This window comes from Aulonocara stuartgranti (genome assembly GCF_965226115.1).
Source record: "Aulonocara stuartgranti genome assembly, chromosome: 8".
In the NCBI taxonomy this organism is placed as follows: Eukaryota; Metazoa; Chordata; class Actinopteri; order Cichliformes; family Cichlidae; genus Aulonocara; species Aulonocara stuartgranti.
This window is the reverse complement of record NC_138959.1, coordinates 617076-636240: the sequence shown is the minus strand read 5'-3', so window position 1 is coordinate 636240 and position 19165 is coordinate 617076. Positions and strand designations below refer to the sequence as shown.

Sequence of the window (19165 nt, the reverse complement as noted above, 5' to 3'; positions counted from 1 at the left end):
GCCTCTGTCAGTCTGCCCCAGCGCAGCTGTGGCTACACCTGTGGCTACACCTGTGGCTGCCTCCACCAGTGTGTGAATGAATAGTGGTATTGTAATTTTTCATTTTTAATTAAAACCCAGCCAGGATGCACGCCCCTCCCCTCCCTGCTTCCACTGGAGGTTTCTTCCTGTTCAAAGGGACTTTGTCCTTCCCACTGTCACCCAGTGTTTGCTCATAGTGGTCGTCTGACCGTTGAGGTTTTCGCTGTATTATTAGGTGTCTTTATCTTACAGTAAAAAGCACCTTTAGGTGAATTCTGAAGGTGCTAGAATAACAGATAACCAGCTGGTAAAAGAAAACACACGTATAACAGCGTGGTGTGGTTGAGTTTATAACATCAGGTCAGACTCTCCGTGACTTTAACATCCGCTGTTAACGCAGTTCTACAAAGTTTCTTCCTGGAACTGCAGATGTAGGACGAGTGCCGGAAATAGTTTTGTACTTCGGAGAATCCTGACTCACACCAACGACGTTAAGTTCTTAGAGAACAAAGACACTGTTTGCAGTTCTTCAAAACACAGTGTGTTTTCAGGTGAGTTCACCTGCATCCAGCGCTGAGCCCACGTGTTTGTACGACACTTCAAAGGTCATCAGTTTGACTTTCATGTTTTGTTTTTTTACCTTTTTAGCTTCTGACTGCATCTGAAAACTGAATTTTTAAATCATAATTTAAAAAATTATTTTTGAATCCTAATGTTTTCGGTGTGTGTTATCAAAGGTTTACACAATCAGTCGTCACTTTAACTGACTCGTTTAAGTGTTTTACTCAGTTTGGGACAGATTTTCAGATAAACTCCATCATTCATGTTAGATTGGTAAAAAGGATCTGCAGAGTGAGCTGTGAGCTTTCTCTTTGTGAGGCCACAGGAAAGTACAGCTATGAATCAACCATCATAGCCAGCTAGCTGTAAGTTAACTAGCGAGTTTGCTAATGTAACACAGTGGATATGCTAACATTAAAACCAACCACTGAAGGATTTGTACATCTTTAATACTTTCTGGGTATTACAGAGCGTTATTGTAGTTAACTGAACTGAAAGTGGGCTGAACAAATATTCTAGTTAACACAAACACTAAATTTCATGTAAGTGCCTGTTATAAACTTATTACCACTGATTAGATTGGCATTGTGACCCATACAGCTCACTGACATATTGCTGATGTATATCTGCTGTAGTGCGAGGCACCGTGTAGCAGAGACGTGTGGTTACTCATCAATAAGATGTCGTTTTGCTGTCACAGTTCTGACTACCTGTAACCTTCCTCATAGACGCAGCGAATCCCACTCAGAGGGGGATTCGTTTATGCTACCCAGGTAGAGTCGCACAAAGAGAGAAAGCTTCAGTGAAGCGGAGGCTGGCGACGTTGTCCCAACCTCTTGCAGAGTGAGCAAACTACATTAACGCCAGCAAATCCCTCTCTGAGCAGGTCGCGCAGAGTTGGAAAGTCAAAGATAAGCTGCGTAAAAACGACTTTATACCAATGAGCAAACATGGTTCCACTACGTTGGTGCTACCTTCAGCCACACAGCACATATATTTCAGTGATACGTCGCTGCACCATGCTGGATGAAGCACAATTTACTGACTACATTCCTCTGAAACGCTGAAGTCGAGGGACGGAGCGTGCTGTCTGGATTTATGGCTTTATTATAAAGTTAACCTGAAACTGGGCTGAAACATATTTTAGGTAACTGTAAACTTAATATCACTGCCACACATCACTCACTAATATCACCCACCGCACTCAAACAATAACTGAAACTAAAAAGAACAAAACCTTTTCAAAACATAAAAACAATAAAACTGGAAACTAAAATTTCTAAATAAAATAAAAATCATAAACTTCAGCGTCTTGTTTGTTGTTGGCATGAATGAGCCTCCGTACATCAGCCCACTGTCTGACCTTCATCTCTTCAAAGTGTTTAAACAAGCTTCATGACGTCACGGCTCCACGCGGTGCCTCCCCCTGACGTCACGTGGAGTCTTTAGGAGACTCGCGCCGGTCAGTGGCTCAGAGACGGTGTGCGCGCGCGTGTATCAGCATGAGGAGCGCGAGGACGCTGCGGCAGGTCCAGGTGGCCGTGACGGTGCAGCGGAGCCTTCATCACCAGCATCCTCCTGCGCGCTCCGCGGGGATCGTCGGAGCTCCTTTCTCCAAGGGACAGGTGAGAGCGCGAGGACAGGCTCCGCGTGCACTCGTGCGCGTGTAATCCTCCAGCTTCTCCTTCTCTGTCCGCTGCAGTCCCGAGGAGGCGTGGAGGACGGACCGGAGCGGATCCGAGCCGCGGGCCTGCAGAGGCGGCTGCAGCAGCTAGGTGGGTCCGGTGACGTCACCGGGAGACTCCAACAGACGTTTATTTTTGTGCTTTCATACAGAATCACCTTCATGCAGCAGCAAATGTAATGACAGCAGGTAAAACTGACCGGAAGTTACCGTTTGAATGATGAACCGCCCTGTGAGCATCACCGTGGTTCCCACTGTGCCTCACAGCAACAAGGGCCCGAGTTCGACTCCGCCGTGGAGTACGTCCACAGACATGCTGTGAGTGGGGACAGATCAGCTCCCACTCACAGCTGTGTCTCCGCCTCTCAGCCTGTGGTAGCTGAGATGGACTCCACAGGTGTTCTCACCTGTTCACACATCAGGAAGCTCCTCCTGCAGCTGTGACACATTTCTGTTAAAAATCATCCGAGCACCAGAGTGGCAGTTTGCCTCTGCAGCATCTGGACAGATGTTTAAGAAAGGCTGACGTTAGGTGGAGCGCAGCCGGCCCAGTTAGTTATCCGTGTTGGTCGTCATTCCCAGTTAAGGAAACATTGTTTTTGTTGAATTAACAACTCAGAAACTTCCTGAGTTTCTCCGTTTCGTCAGTTAATGTTCATCCAGAGCCGAGTAATCAGTGATGAGAAAATCCACAAACGTTTGATTAATACATGAGCCTGAGCGGACCGCGGTCTGCACCAGGGACAGAAAACCCCACAAAGCCAGGTGGGGGCACAGAGCTGTGCGGCCCGGTATTTTAACCCCGTCCATCAAAGAGACAGAATGAAGCTTTAAAATGTTTCTGCTGATTATTGAGAGCAGTCACTGATTTCCTCCTACACAGAGGGTCAGATCATCCTCCCGTGGCCAAAACATTAAACACGGCCCATAATTAAAGTACAACAGCTCAAAAAATCAAAATGACACAAGATCCCGAACAAACAGAGACGATAAAAATAAAATAAAGAAGCTCAGATAGTCAAAATAAAATAGAATAAAAGTAGAAAATAAATCTTGTATCTTGTCTTTATGGTGGGTTTAATCAACTACAAAGTTTACAGTTAGATTCAAACAGCTGTGCAGCTCAGTAACAGCGACAGTGTCTGATTTTTAATATTCAGAAACCATCGAATCGTCAAACAAACTGGAGGCGGAGCACGCCGGCGTTTCCACTTTCAACAATTCATCTGAATGAATCTGTGACGTCGGTAAAACATTAACCTTCAGCACAGTTTGAATCCAGAAAAGGTGTTCAGAGCTGACCTTCAAATAAAGTGTTTAAAGTCTGATTCACGTAACGCTCCGTTTAAAAAACTCCGTAAAAATCAGAGTTTGGTGGTTTTTCCTTCAGCTGATTGTGAGTACGCAGGTAACACAGTTTCACTGACACAGTGAGTTCAGGAAGTGTAACGTCCTCAGAGGAGGTCACTGTGCACACGCTCAGTTTCATTACTGGAACAGCGCTGACCTTTATCCACGAACAGCAAACAGTAAGTGTTTACAGGTCCACATGGGTCAGTGAACGCCTCATTACACCGCTGCCTTCTTCCCTGAACGTCTCGCTGTTAATGTTCACACAGAGAGCATGCTGGGAAACGCCTCCGCTGGTAATGTTGAACAGTCAGTACGAGGAAACCTGCAATGATTGTGTGTGTGTGTGTGTGTGTGTGTGTGTGTGTGTGTGTGTGTGTGTGTGTGTGTGTGTGTGCAGGCTGTGCAGTGAAGGATTATGGGAACCTGACGTTCGAGGACATGTCCCGGGACGAGCCCATGGGCTTGCTGAAGAGCGTGAGGGCGGTGGGTGCCGCCAACCAGAAGCTGTCACAGGCGGTGCGAGCGGCGAAGGAGGATGGGCACACGGCGGTGGTGCTGGGCGGAGACCACAGGTCAGTCCACACAGGAACAGGAAGTCAGGACGTAGGTTCCAGGTGTCGGCTCTCCATCGACTCGCTTCCTGTTTGTGTTTTCCGTCCTCAGCCTGGCGATCGGTTCCATCCACGGGCACTCTGCGGCGGTTGGGGAGCTGAGCGTCGTGTGGGTGGATGCTCACGCCGACATCAACACGCCGCTGACCACGTACACGGGGAACATCCACGGGCAGCCGGTGTCCTACCTGCTCCACGAGTTGCGCTCAAAGGTGATCTTAGCAACAGAGATCAGCATCACGCCGTCACACAGAATCACTAACCCCTCCCCTTCCTCACCAGGTTCCCGTCTTACCGAACTTCTCCTGGCTGAAGCCGTGTGTGTCCGCCGCCGATGTGGTCTTCATCGGGCTGAGAGACGTGGATCCAGCAGAGCAGTGAGTGCACCTGAGTCCATGCAGAGACTCACCTATTTCTGACGCCCCTCTGACCAATCAGCTCGTCCCGAAGCATTTTGGAGATGATTGAAATGAAATCTCAATAAAAAATTTAAAGAAGCAAAAAGCTCTGAAAGGTCAGCGACCTCGCTCTGGTCTGAGGGTCACCAGAAGTTCATTACCTGCGTGTACCTGAGTGTACCTGCCGGCAGGCTCTAATCCTGAGGTTTTCTCCTCCTCAGCTACATCCTGAAGATGCTGGGGGTGAAGACCTTCTCCATGAGTGAGGTGGATCAGCTCGGCGTGGCCCGCGTCATGGAGGAAACGTGTGATTACCTGTCCGCCAGGTGATGCCTGCATGAAGCCACCAAGGTGTGATAGTCTGAGCGAATGTTAAAGATGCTTTGTGTCCTTGAACAGAGGGAAGAAACCGATTCACCTCAGCTATGACATCGATGCCATCGACCCCTCTGTTGCCCCAGCAACCGGGACGCCTGTAGTTGGTGGACTCACCTACAGAGAGGGCGTCTACATCACAGAACACCTGTGTCAGACAGGTACGAGTCAGAAACTCAGGGAAAAACAAACCCTGCTCTTCACAGTAGAAACGTGTTTAGTGTAAGCAGCCACATTAGCTGCTTACAGTAAACACAACAGCTCTCACTTGGTGTTGGCTCTCGCTGCAGTAGAGTGTCACTTCCTGTTCCTGTTCCAACGCACACTGGTTTAGCCAATCTTTGGGGATTAGGGCTGACAGCTGTCCCGTTTTAGTGTCTCTTATTTGGCAGTTAAAAGGTTGGCAACCCTATCCTGGTGTGAACACGTGAACCGTGCTCCTGGGTCCAAACTACTCTGTGTTTATTAAGGCTGTTGTGTGTTTCACATGTTTTAACAGTTTGTATCTTGTTCTATTTAATCTGAACAAACCCCTAAAAAGTCAGTTATCGCTGTCGGCCTCTCTGGGTTTTTATTACCACCTTTCAGCAGCACATTTTAAAGCTCAGTCTTTAAACCCTTACGATGTAACTGCAGCCCAGCAGCAGTATATGAATGACTAACCTCGTATTGTGGATGGATTATCTCAGTTGTTCTCCTGACTGAAGTTTGGTCCTTTTACAGCATCCTGCCATGCGATTACATTTGTTCCCGACCACCGAGAACACTCACGTTAACTTTTATCGAGTGGAAAAAGTTAGCATTCATCCTCCAGCTTCACTGTGTTTAAGCTAACATAGCTTTGTCGCTTCTCTCCTCAACAACAAAGAGCAACATAATAAAAAAAACGGCACCATCACAATGAACTAGCTAGCAGTAGATATCAGTAGATACTAAATAATAAACGATATTGTGCAGCACGCAAGATAGACAGCGCACAATGTGCTTTGAGGCAGCAGCCAAGAAAGCTGTAGTCCGCCTCTGTGAATACCCGTGTGTACACCTGTGTGCACACCTGTGTGGATCAGCATGCTTGCATTCCAAAGGTTTCTCCATGTAACAATCTGCTAGAGGGTGTGGGGGGGCCACAGCCCCGTCCTCCAGGGCATGAAGCAGGTGTGGAGGAGATCAAAACTCCAGACATCCAGAGGCCCCCAGAACACAAGAGACCAAGGAAGACCAACAGAGGGGCAGCTGCGCCACTGTCCCAGAAAGAGCTGAGGAGAGTCCCAGATGAGGGCTCACTCAGCAGCCGCGGAGCAGAAGCCAGGGGGAGTTGCAGTGACGCGCCCGTGAGCTCCGCCGGCAGCCAGCCGCGCCTGAGTGACCGAGCCCCAGGCCGAGAGGCCGGGGGCACCCCACCTCCGAAGTGGCCCGAGCGAGCCCCAGGCTCCAGGCCCCGATAAGCAGCCACCAAGGAGTGAGCCGGTGTGTACCTGGACGCCCATCCCCGGACACAAAGAACCACCAACGCACCGACACCTGAGGGAGTCCGCCACTGGCAGGGGAAGTGGTGGTGGGGGGAGATAGGCCTCCAAACCTTGGAGGGCCTGAGATGTCCCCAGAGAGGTGGCGTCTGACACCCAACCTGACATATAGACACAGACATACAGGCACACACAGACACAAACATCCATTCCCACCCTCATGCTCTCATATGCACTTACTCCACACTCAACCAACGTGGAGACAGACATAAAGAGACGCTGTACACACGATCACACTCCCCAAGCGTACTCTACGAACCGGGTCTAGGTGCCCCCGCCCCTGGAGGGGGGAACTGCACCCAGACCCAGGTGGTGTTACCCTTTTCCCTGCGGTGGGGAGAGGCAGACCGCCCCGACTCTGCAGCAGCAGGGAGGCCCCACACTCCAGACCCCAGTCGGACGGCCAACTCCGTCTCAGTTCTGCTTTTTAAGTTATCATCATCCTCAGCTTGTGCCACGTTAAACCTTCCTCCAAACCCTCTAACATCCAGTAAATCATTGCCTTGAATTAAGCACTGTGAATTAAAATGCTGCTCTCTTTAACATTCATTCAGCCGACTGTTCTCACTGCGGACAGCTGGACATTATCCTCTTTGACATTTTGACACCAGAATAGTTTCCAAGCCATGTTTTAGCTCAGTGAGATGAGCAGCTGTTCTCAGAGCAGGAGGCGCGGGTTCAAATCCTGCTTATGGCAACATTTTCTTCAGTTAACACTTCAACTGTTTAAACTCTTTCCCACACAAATTTCAGCTTTTTCACCTCTTTTTAGCAAAACTTTCAGTTTTTCACTACTTTTCAGCACAAATTCCAGCTTCTTCAGCTGTTTTCAGCAAACTTCAGGTTCTTCACCTCTTTTCAGCAGATAATTCTGCTTTTCAGCTTATTTCAGCAGATTCCACTACATAGCATTCACACTGCATTTTCGCAGGAAATGCATCTTTTTCTAGTTCTTTATTCTTCTACCTTATTCTAGTTGCTCCGACCTTTGCTGGTTTCCCTCAGTTTCAGCTGATTTTAACCATTCAAACTTTAAACTGTTCTGCTCCTTCTGCTAATGTCTGCTATATCTTTTGGTGATGATAACTTTTATACTTTTTGAGAAATTAAGCCTTTTATGCCATTTTTTGGCCCATTTTACTGAATAGGACCACATTATCAGTGTGATCACCAGTGCTTGCAACATTTTCTTCAGTTAACACTTCGATTGGCCAAGAAATATCTCAAGACTGGTTTTTCTAAGGTTTTATGGACTGATGAAATGAGAGTGAGTCTTGATTGGCCAGATGGATGGGCCCGTGGCTGGATTGGTAAAGGGCAGAGAGCTCCAGTCCCACTCAGACGCCAGCAAGGTGGAGGTGGAGTACTGGTTTGGGCTGGTATCATCAAAGATGAGCTTGTGGGGCCTTTTCGGGTTGAGGATGGAGTCAAGCTCAACTCCCAGTCCTACTGCCAGTTTCTGGAAGACACCTTCTTCAAGCAGTGGTACAGGAAGAAGTCTGCATCCTTCAAGAAAAACATGATTTTCATGCAGGACAATGCTCCATCACACGCGTCCAAGTACTCCACAGCGTGGCTGGCAAGAAAGGGTATAAAAGAAGAAAAACTAATGACATGGCCTCCTTGTTCACCTGATCTGAACCCCATTGAGAACCTGTGGTCCATCATCAAATGTGAGATTTACAAGGAGGGAAAACAGTACACCTCTCTGAACAGTGTCTGGGAGGCTGTGGTTGCTGCTGCACGCAATGTTGATGGTGAACAGATCAAAACACTGACAGAATCCATGGATGGCAGGCTTTTGAGTGTCCTTGCAAAGAAAGGTGGCTATATTGGTCGCTGATTTGTTTTTGTTTTTGAATGTCAGAAATGTATATTTGTGAATGTGGAGATGTTATATTGGTTTCACTGGTAAAAATAAATCATTGAAATGGGTATATATTTGTTTTTTGTTAAGTTGCCTAATAATTATGCACAGTAATAGTCACCTGCACACACAGATATCCCCCTAAAATAGCTAAAACTAAAAACAAACAAAAACTACTTCCAAAAACATTCAGCTTTGATATTAATGAGTTTTTTGGGTTCATTGAGAACATGGTTGTTGTTCAATAATAACATTATTCCTCAAAAATACAACTTGCCTAATAATTCTGCACTCCCTGTACAGACGCAGCCTTTGGGGAGTGACTGCAGCACCCCACCAGCCGAAGAACTCACGTTAAAGTCTTTATGCGCCTATAAAACGATCAGAGGAACTGTGCGGTCACATGATGCTGAAGCTTCCTGTCAGTGACGCTGCCTCATTTTCAAACTGAATTAACTCCAAAATCCACAACATGAACACCAGCTCATTACCCCCACGTGCCACACTCGCCCTCACATAACCAGGAAGTTACCACAAATGTGCTCTTTGTCTCTCTGCAGGTCTGCTGTCGGCGGTGGACCTGGTGGAGGTGAACCCTCTGAGGGGCCAGACTGAGGAGGACGTCCGCTCCACCGTCAGCACCGCCATCGATCTGCTGCTCGGCTGCTTCGGACGCGTTCGCGAGGGAAATCACCTGCCAGATTACCGCCTCCCCGAGCCTTAACACGGGCCTCTCTGACCGTGCCGCACGACACCAGCACAAAGGGCCAATCGGAGTTCTCCCTGCAAAACTACAATCCCACAATTCCTGCTGTTTTCTGCCTTGAACCAAAGACGTTGTCTTCCTGTGGGTGGGGTAGTCCATCGCTGATCAGCTGATCGATCGTTTTGTTTTTGATTATTAAATTTATACGTTTGAAGAGTGTTTGTTTCTTTTTTTTAAACACGATAAATGGTCGCCATCTTTAAAACGCAGCAGCACGCTGCTGAGGCAACGCTGCCGCCAGAGAATAACGACAGACGCCATTTTCTTACTTCTCCTGGGTTGCAGCAGCATTTTATTCTGATAAGAAACGTGTCTTACATCAGGTCACTGCACAGGACATCATCCAACACACAACAGACACACACAAACAGGAGTGAGGGTTGTCACGGAAACGGCGTGGAGCAGAAATTAGTAACTGCGCTCAGAAATAAGCTAACAGGGTTAAGAGGAGGCGGCGTGCTTTGCTTATCTGGAGTTTGACCTGCAGCATCTGAACGACCTTACGGTTAAACCTCCTCGAACGCTCACGCTATTGGTGGAAACGGAGGTGTAACCATGACGACGGGTGGACAGCGCAGAAAAATCCACTTGGACTGAATTTGTAAATCAAAGAGCCTCAGATGTTCTGCTTTTCAGAATAAAAGCATGGCAGCTGAAGCGTGGAAGAGTTTCCAAAATAAAACCCACTTTGTCACGGCTGAGGTGACATGAATCAGATCAGGAGCAGGAACTCGGCGACACGTTTCAGACTTCAAAAAGAAACAGGAAACAGAAAAAAGAAGGTGCAAACATTTTAAAACTTTTAAACGAGGAATTTTTAAAACGCAGATGAAAAACAGTGAAGAGGCGTTCACACGAATCCTGTCAGAAATCAATAAATACGCAGCTCAGTTTCAGCTATGATTGTCTCACAGAACCACACGATCGATCGTCGTTCAGATTCGATCGGTTCTTGCTTCTGGTTGATTCCCGTGATGACGAGAGTAATCTGATTCCTCGCCGTCTTTGTAACAGTCGTGAAGGTCAGGGAGTGACACGGGTGACGGAGCGTTTCTCGGTCTGTAGCGTCTGACTCGACTCATGTTAGCGACCTCGGGCCAAACTCCATTCAAAATTTGTCACATTTAGCGCTCCTTCGTTCCACTCGCTGGTTTAATGGGCAGAACCGTCGATGGAACAGAATTAAATCAATCAGATTTTCTGCTTTTAAGTCAAAGCTCACGAGATTTCAAACATTCTGGATCCAAAACCCCCCAAAAAACTTTATTCGTCTTTAAACGAACCTCTCGTGCAGCGTTCTTTGTTCTCGAGAAGTTTTAGCTCTCAGGCTGAACACCTGGACAGGTACGGACGTCTGAACGTCAGCGTGATTCTCGTTAAAGGAGAAATGAGTCAAACACACACACACACACACACACACACACACACACACGCTGTAGAGAAAAATAAGCGTGTTGGATCACATGTGCAGTCACACTCTGCGCCTGCAGGCAGGAAGCAGAGGAGGAAGACGGCTGAGCTGGAGGAGGAAGGTCGGTCGTCAGTCGGTCTCGTTGAGGCTGCAGCGCCGCCTGAACTCCTGCCCTCGCTCGTGGATCCATTTGTTCGATACTGCAGGAAGAAAGAGTTTCATCAGAGCCTCGACAAACGCCACGAGTCTGAGCAGCGTGAAGGTTTCTCCGTCTTTCTCATCAAATCTGAAGCTTTTCATGAAGCTCAGTCAAGTTCGTTTCATCTGAAACATCAAACACCGAAAATCCTTCAGCAGTCACGTGAGCTGCTGCAAACACACCCAGAAAACATCCAATATTCATCAATCAACACAAACATTTAAAAATAAATCAACTCCAACATAACAACGAAGCTTTTAATGACCCAAAACAGTTTTATATAACTGACGGGAGTTTGGATTTGTTCTTTTATTTTACTTATTTTTAGAAAATAATTTTTAAAAGAAATTTTTTTATGTCAATCATCACCAGGCGTGAAAATCTGAAAGTATTTTTACTTGATGATGATTTTGTGTGTATTTATTGTTTTACTGTGCACGTGTGTGAATATGGCGCGATGACCTCACCCCACTTGTTTCCCAGCAGCACGGGGCAGGCGGCGTGTCGGGTCCGATAGTCTCCTTCTCCGCTTGGATACAGGTTGTACCAGAACACCGCCGTCCCCTGGAGAAACACGGTCACATGACGCGTCACATGACACTGCATCAGATTACTGAGAAGCGGCGCCCTCGTCTGCCCGCCTGTTTCTCAGTTTGGTTTATTAAACAGACTTGTTTCTGTGATGATGATGATGATGAAGAAAGTGAGTAGTTGAACCTTTTTGGGTTTCACAGCAGCTCCGATGTCAGTGAAGACGGTGGCGCCCCCTGCCTGCACGTCAGTCATCTGCAGCGGGAAGGAGGAAAGCGTGAGCGGCAGCAACACACACGCACATGCACACACACACACACACACACAGCAGCACTGACGTAAAGCAGCCACGTGGCGATCCGGTTGCCCGTGCCCAGCTCCTCGAATGCGTCCGGTTCGTCTTTCTGAAACAGGAAGTGCACGGCGGTCAGAGTAATGAAAATTCATTCACTCATTTCAAAAAACTGAACTTTGTTAAAAGTTACAAATAAATAAATCTACAATACAAATACACAGATTGGATCTATTTAGTTGATTTTAATGAAATGTGTCCAACATGGATCCATATCTGTTATTGATCGTTTTCCGTCTTTCAGCAGAAATAAAATGCTGACAGAAACAGATTCTCATGTATCTGGTTTTATTTACCCGTCCGAAGTCGAAGTGCGGCTCGTACTGTCCCCCCAGGCCGTAGTTAGCCACCTGCATCAAACACAGCGCTTAAAACATCAGAGGCGCCAGACGGTTAGCGGCGTTTGAACTCAGGTGAGGCGTTACCTGCAGGTCCTCGGCCGTCTTCACGTTCAGCCCCGTGACGTCCTCGATCAGCTGGTTGATTTTGTCCACCACGGGATGCTCGTACGCTCCGAGCCAGGCGCTGAGAGGACAGAGAAGACACAGAGTCACCGCCGAGGTCACGAAAACAGCACAAACCGGCGCACGGCGAGGAGACGGCAACGAGGAGGGCGGGGAAACAACAGACAGTTTCTAAAGCAGCTCCTCTATGAAAAAAACGACATTTACAGAGCTTCACCGCTGACGTTTGTGTCATTACAGCCAGCTGAACGTTAGAAAAGCATGAAGGAGGAGACTCCGCCCCCGAGACGGTGGTGACCACAGGCTGTAAATAAAGATGGACGCCCCAAAAACATTTATATCGTGACTTCAATAAAAGCTGAAGCGAAGTCACAAATTTACTGCGGAGGAAAAAAACTCGCACGCTCACTGATGGATCCAGGAGTTCACACGCGGCTTTACAAGTCGGCTTGTGATTGGTCGCTTGTGACAAAGCCGTCCGGAGCGCTGCACGTGCGGCGTCCATCGTTACGAACAGCCTGCGCTCCGCCCGGGCCTGAAGCGAGTGACGTCCTGCTCTTACCTCTTGGAGACTCGGTAATGGGCCGTGGTCAGTTTGCCTGTGTGAGGGTCATGCACCGTGGCACGTCTGAGCTACTCCCAATTATAGGTTAATGCAGAGAGACAGAGAGAGGACAGAGAGAGGGCGGTCACTATCCACACGCTGCAGTCAGGGAGGCAGCACGAGCTTCAAACGCCACATAAGGCCACTTCATTAGGTACACGTGAAGCCCTGATCTGCTTTGGCGAGTTAAAGAGCGCCGAGTCCAACCCAGAGCCAACAAGGTACCTAATGAAGAGGACATGGAGTGCACGTGGTCAACCTTCAGGATGTTTGACAAGCTGCTTTAGCTCCTCCCTCCTTCAGACAACTTTCCTCTGATTGGCTGCCCCTCACAAACAGAAGGTTATGGGATCGATATTCTGCCATAATTGAAACTGAAAATAATCTCAGTTGATGTTTCACTTATGAAGTCACTACACCAGCATCATACACAAAACACGCAGTAACATTGCAGTACCTGCAGTAGTTTTACAGTAACTACTGTAGAGAGTATTTCCGTGAAGCTGACGCACTGACAGGTCAACAGACTGTCTGACTTCAGAACTTTATTTTGAAACGTTTGCAGACTCTTGTTATTTTACGTAACAATGTGCAGGTAACAGTGAGAAGCACAGGTATGAGACAAGAATCCTCCTGCTGCCTCCACGAAAACGTTAAAGCGACATCGAGAGTCTTAAATGTTTGACTTCCTGTCCCCGAACGAGCAAAGAAAACAAGCCGAGGCTCGAATCCCAGCGAGAGCAGAGCCTGAAAGAAGACGCTCAAAGTAGCTGTTCCTGCAGCGTTACAGGACCTTCTGATATCTCCTCTGATGTGGCCTTTTACACCTGCCCAGGTGGGACTGATTGAGCTGATGACAGTTACAGCTGTCTCTCTGTGCTGCAGCGCCCCCTGGTGGGAGGACAGCGGTAAAACAGCTGCTCATGAACATCTGCTTTATTATTATTAACCATTTCTCAGCAGCAACAACGTGAAACTACAAGTTTATGGAGATGTTTCAGAGCTTACAGCCCATCATGGACGTTTAAACGTTTCTTTCAAGCTGAATGTGTGAAAACTGGATTTTATAAAACTGAAGTCTTTTATGTTTCAGACTGTTGGGGGGCGTCAGCTGTGATGATCGGAGGCTGGAAGTCTGTAATAATAATGCCGATTCTTCTGGGACGTTTAAATGAGAATTCCACTTTGGAGGAAGGAACATTTTAATTATTCGTTTGTTTGAAGCGACTCGTTGCCTTTTCTGCTCTCACCGGGACGGCCGCCATCACAGAGGGGGGAGGACAGGGTGGTGTTGGGGGCAGAGAGGTGAGGTCCACCCCGCGGACGCCGCCTCCTGCCCCAGCAGCTCTTACCTCTTACTGATGCGGTAGTGGGCCGTCTCCAGCACGCCGGTGACGGGGTTAGAGATGGTGGCTCGACGGAGCTGTGGAGCCAATCGGCCAACAGTTACAGGCAGACACAGAGCGACGCCCGGAGCACCGACTAACGCCGACCGACACCGACGGAGGAGCCACACCACACAGCCGCACAACCTCGTGATCCTCTCCACCCACCGCCCGCCCGTCACCTTTCTTCCTCGGTCACTGACGAGGCTCAAACTACAGTTTTGTTTTTGATGTGTTTGAAAAACAAACGAAATTTTTTACTTTAAATAATTTTTTTGTTTTCATGCAAATATTTTTTTCTGGCTTTAAATTAATTGTTTCAGTTTTAGACGTTTGATCCTGATTTTGTGGGCGTGTATCAAGAGGTAGGGGCGGGGCATAGATTAATGATTGACAGCACCCGTGTCACGGGGTTACAAGTTAAAAATGAGCAGTTGCCGCTAGCTGACAGGACGCCGCCGGCCAACAGGAAGCAGTTTGTGATGATGGATGTTTGAACGCTGCACTGAGGTGTGAACGGGGATTCGTTCTAATTTCAATATAATATATTTCATTTCTCTACAGAGCTCATCGCGGCTTAACGACCTAGCAGCCAATCAGATAACAGCATTCACTGTTGCCGAGGTAAATTTTGTGCATCCACACGATTGACCTGAGTTTCTGGGTGTTTGAGCTGAAAGTGCTCGCGCTGCTCTTCTTTGCTGTAAACCGTGAACCGAACATCAACACGACCGATCGGCAGTCGAGCAGCGAGCCGACGTAACCACGAGCAGACGTAACCGCGAGCCGACGTAACCGCGAGCAGACGTAACCACGAGCCGACGTAACCGCGAGCAGACGTAACCACGAGCCGACGTAACCGCGAGCAGACGTAACCGCGAGCCGACAGTCAGCCACAAAAACGAAAACTGACAGTTTAGAGTCGCGGCGACACATCAGGCAGCAGTCATGTTCTCATCATGACTCTTGTCCAGTTTTTAACATCCCGACTGCTCTCGATTAGTTTTCCGACACTTCTGCGAGTTTCTTCTTCGAGGTCATTTCCTCTCCATCCTTTGATAAGCTCCACCTATTGGACTCTGTTGGGTCAGGTTGGCGGGGGAAGTAATAATAAACATGTTTTCATAAAAATTTTAATATACAGCGACTTAACGGGGAGCAATATTTCTGAATACTGATATTTAGCCCCGCCCCTTGCGTTGGTAAAGCACTAATGGCGTCCGACCTGGGATAAGCTCTGCAGCAGCGCGTGAGATAAAGATGCTCGGACTCACCCTGGGCTTGGCCAGCTCTTTCACCTTCTCCATGTCTTTCTCTGACACGATGTTGTGGTAGCGCACGATGTGCGGGCTGTCCCACTCGTCCTCCTGCTGCACCGGGCCAATCACGTACCGCGGGTGCCGGTTGTTGTCATAGTAGCGGCAGAAGAGGCGGCTCTGCCTGCGGGGAGTCTGACAGGAAGCAGAGGTTGAAGTGACGCCGATAAACGACTCTCAGAGGTGCGCTTGTTTCGCTCGCCTCACCAGCTTGATGCCTTGGCCGCGACACAGCTGCTCGTACTTCTTCCTCTCAGGCAGGTAGTCGTCTTTGCTCTCCCTCCTCTGCCTCACCTTGCTTTCCTCCTCCTTCTCCTCCACCTTCTCCACCTTCTTCTGTTTGGCCAGCTGGTACTCAAAGTATTTCAGGTTCCCGTTGGCTCGCTGGTGTGTCGGATCTAACGGGCAGAAAAACAACTTCAGGTGAGCGAGATCAACAAATCTGCACACAAGCTCTGAAGATGTGAGAAGAAGCCTTGGACTCTCTGGAAACTCAGCGTTGCTCCTTTTTCTAACTCTTTAAAACAACAGCAGCACGTTTGCTGACTGAACTGCCCGTCTGCAGGTACTAACCCAGGTCCAGCAGCCTCCTGGTGAACTCCAGCGCTCTCTCCAGCTCCCCCTGCTGGTACACGGAGTAGCTCAGGTAGTCGAGGACGGTGACGGCGTCCACGGCGCGGGACGTCTCGCCCTGGTCCAGCTGCCTCAGGGCCTGAGCCATCCACAGCTCGGTGTGGTAGTAATCCGCCTCCGAGTACACCACCTTCCCGAGGTCGTAGCAGTCATCCACGGTCAGAGTGCTCCAGGCGGAGGAGGTGGAGGACGATCCTGAGGAGACGAGAGAGAGCAGGAGCATTTACAACTTATGTTCCTGTTATTAAAGCGCGAGCTGGAAGGTTGAATCGTGTAAATGACTTTCAGACACACGACCGAGAGCTCAGAAACATTTGTGGTCCTTTTCCTCCTGAGCGCCGTCTTCTCTAAACTCGGACTGAAGAGCCCGCTCTGCCCTGTAAAGCAGAGCAGGTCCCGGTTCACAGACCTGGGAGCTCTCCGGTGGAGATGGCGTTGGTGTCCAGCTGGTAGGTGTCCTGCAGTCTCATCAGAGCTTTGGCCGCGCCGGTCTGGTCGTCGTCGTTGGGGAAGTACTGCCTCTGGATGGTGAGGTTGGAGATGAACACTGAAACACCACAGAAGAAGAAGAAGGAGGACAATGAAAACAAGGAAAAAAGATTCTGTGTCCTAACGTCCAACAGCTGATTTCTGCGTCGCACCATCAGACACGTCGGTGAGCACCAGGCTCTCCAGCTCCCCCCACTCCGTGTTCAGCCTCTTCATCAGCTTGAAGGCGTTCACTGGGTGACCCAGGAAGCCTTCGGGGTCCTGAGTGGCAGCTGCCGAGAGGACGTCCAGTTTGTCTGCCCACCTGAACACACACACGGCACAGGTAAGAGTGTGTCGCAGATCATGACAGCAATGTAAACCTAGTTAGCTGCCCCCCCCCCAACAAACTTGAGATTCTGTTCCAGGATAACAGGAGGCGGAGCGTTTAACGGCGAGCAGCGACACTCACTTTTTGATCTGCTCCAGTTTGCTCTCCTCCGCTCGGATGTAGTCCTTCAGGGAGGTGACCAGGTCCTTCTCCGTGAACAGCAGGTCCGTCATGTGACCTGTGACAAAGAACAAATTAGCGCTCACACACGCGCTCAGCAGGACTCCACGCTACGATACAGAGCGGCCAAACTCACCGATGGAGGTGAAGAAGTCGTGAGCTGAGCAAGAAGTGAAGACGAGGAAGTGGATTAACCACCACCCACAGAGCGCCATCGTACCTGCACACACGGGCAGAAACCAGGCGTCAGTGCTGACATCACACCAACGCCAGACGTTGAAGCGTTACAGGTACTGATACTGAAGTCAGAGCGCTCAGCACACTCACAACAACCACAAGCACACAAAAACATCAAGACACGCCCACACGCACGCTCTGTCTCCCGTCACAGGTTGAAGCAGTGACGTGTCTGAAGCTGAAACGTGGCGTCGGTGCTGCTGAGGGGGAAGCCGTCATCCTGGGCCTGTGAGTGACACTGAAGCGGAGCCAGGAGAGGACAAAGAAGAGTCCTGACCTCGTGCTGAAGAGCATGAAACACACCAGAGCTGTGACCACACACACACACACTCTCTGGCCCAGTGACAGGAAGTCCCAAACCAGACAGCCAAGAAACCAGACGCCACTTCCTGTGACTGGACACTTCTGCTTAAAGAGCTCCATCTGCCCTTCTGCGCCTCTCAACAGGTCAAAGTTCACCTGGAGGGCACTGCAGCTGGGGCCAAAGATCACCAGAAAGTCTCTGGAAGGTGAGGGTGAGACCCTGAACGAGGCAGAAGCAGCTTTGCATGATTCACTCACAGTCAGCCTTCTTTGACTGAGTCTCAGCTCACTGAACACCTGACACACCTGCAGCGGTGCAGCTTTGTGACGTCACACAGGTCCCAGAGTGTGGAAGGCTGTGGTAAACGGAGTGTTTGGAGCAGCTCTGAGACAGTACGTGACCGGAAGTGAGGCCGGTCACGCCACTTTTATGACCACACAAACCCACCAAAGCCCCCTTTACTGTGACTCACCTGTGCTGGGCTCACCTGTGCGCAGTCTCGCTGGCAGACAGACTGTCTCTGTTCAGGTCAGAGTAAAGAGTCGGAACCGTAGAAGTTTCTGGATAACCGGAACCGTCACCTCTGTCAGCTTCCGGTGAGGACCGAGGGTTTCTGCTCTCACCGAGTTTGTGCCCGAGAACAGCTTCAGCTTCAGCGCAGACTCGTCTCAGCGATCCTCACAGCCAGGCTGGCAACACAAACCTCCTCCTCTTCCTCTGACGACGTCACCGCGGCTCTGCCCCGCCCCCTGCTGGACCGGAGGCGCCCTGCGTCAGATTTTCATCTGCAAATTACTGCGTGATGACGTCAGAGCCACCAGCGCGTTCATCTGCATTTACTAATACTAATATAACGCCTAAAGAATTCTCAATAGTGTTCGATGCCATCCCATCTGGTCTGTCCATGTTACACAGATGCTCCCACAGTGCTCCACTACAGGTCACTCCCCCGGATGTGTTACATTCTTCTCTTGGCAATGTTTGCTTTTCCTCTCATAAGTCTATAAATACCAAAATAAGATCTCTCTTTCAGGATGCAATGGTCTCTGTTCCATCAGCCATATTTTATTCGGCCAATTTTGTAACAGATATTGAATGGAAAAAAGTTTGGACTTTACCACAAAGGTGTTTCTTAACAAACAAAATTAAAGAGATTTCCTTTAAGTTGATTCATAAGTTTTACCCTACCAAACAATATTTGTCCAAATTTATGGCTGAAATTTATGAAGCGCCTTGAGGCGACTTTTGTTGTGATTTGGCGCTATATAAATAAAATTGAATTGAATTGAAATAAATGTAAATTGTACCTTCTGTCAAGAGCAACCTGAAACAGTTTCTCATCTGTTTTGGTCATGTAAGTAAATTTACATGTAAATTCTGGAAGGATTTAAACAAGTTTATTACTGACTCTGTTCTCCCTAATCTTCAACTATACTATAAGGATGTTATCTTTTGGCTATTATACTTTTAAAGACAAGGACAATGATGCTTTCTTCTTTATAAATCTGGTTTTATTTTTTGGCAAAATTTCATATACACAAAAGCAAAGTCCTCGGCAGAAAGCCTGAACTTGTACAATATATAAGGA

General features: G+C 48.7%; 2 protein-coding genes across 3 annotated transcripts; one reads left to right on the top strand and one right to left on the bottom strand.

The window, feature by feature from the left end:
- Nucleotides 1-486: 486 nt before the first annotated feature.
- Nucleotides 487-9316, top strand: arg1 (arginase 1). Its single transcript, XM_082543753.1, has 9 exons — nt 487-572; nt 1962-2207; nt 2285-2357; nt 4017-4191; nt 4283-4442; nt 4513-4607; nt 4850-4954; nt 5028-5164; nt 8957-9316. Exons 2-9 carry the CDS (start codon nt 2085-2087, stop codon nt 9118-9120), a joined length of 1032 nt encoding a protein of 343 aa, XP_082399879.1. The 5' UTR covers nt 487-572; nt 1962-2084; the 3' UTR covers nt 9121-9316.
- A 106-nt stretch (nt 9317-9422) lies between these two features.
- p4ha1a (prolyl 4-hydroxylase, alpha polypeptide I a) lies at nt 9423-18613 on the bottom strand. 2 transcript variants are annotated; one of them, XM_082543739.1, is made up of 15 exons: nt 18050-18613; nt 17173-17256; nt 16998-17094; nt 16699-16850; nt 16467-16604; nt 15998-16252; nt 15632-15822; nt 15383-15559; nt 14076-14146; nt 12081-12180; nt 11952-12005; nt 11642-11707; nt 11490-11558; nt 11240-11336; nt 9423-10773 (listed from the first exon to the last, which is right to left on the bottom strand). In XM_082543739.1, the coding sequence occupies exons 2-15, from the start codon at nt 17249-17251 to the stop codon at nt 10703-10705; spliced, it is 1617 nt and encodes a 538-aa protein (XP_082399865.1). In that variant the 5' UTR covers nt 17252-17256; nt 18050-18613; the 3' UTR covers nt 9423-10702. The 2 variants fall into 2 exon arrangements, with proteins under 2 accessions (XP_082399865.1, XP_082399864.1); XM_082543738.1 differs by lacking the exon at nt 14076-14146 and adding an exon at nt 12682-12752 and having other exon boundaries at nt 18050-18611.
- Nucleotides 18614-19165: the final 552 nt, after the last annotated feature.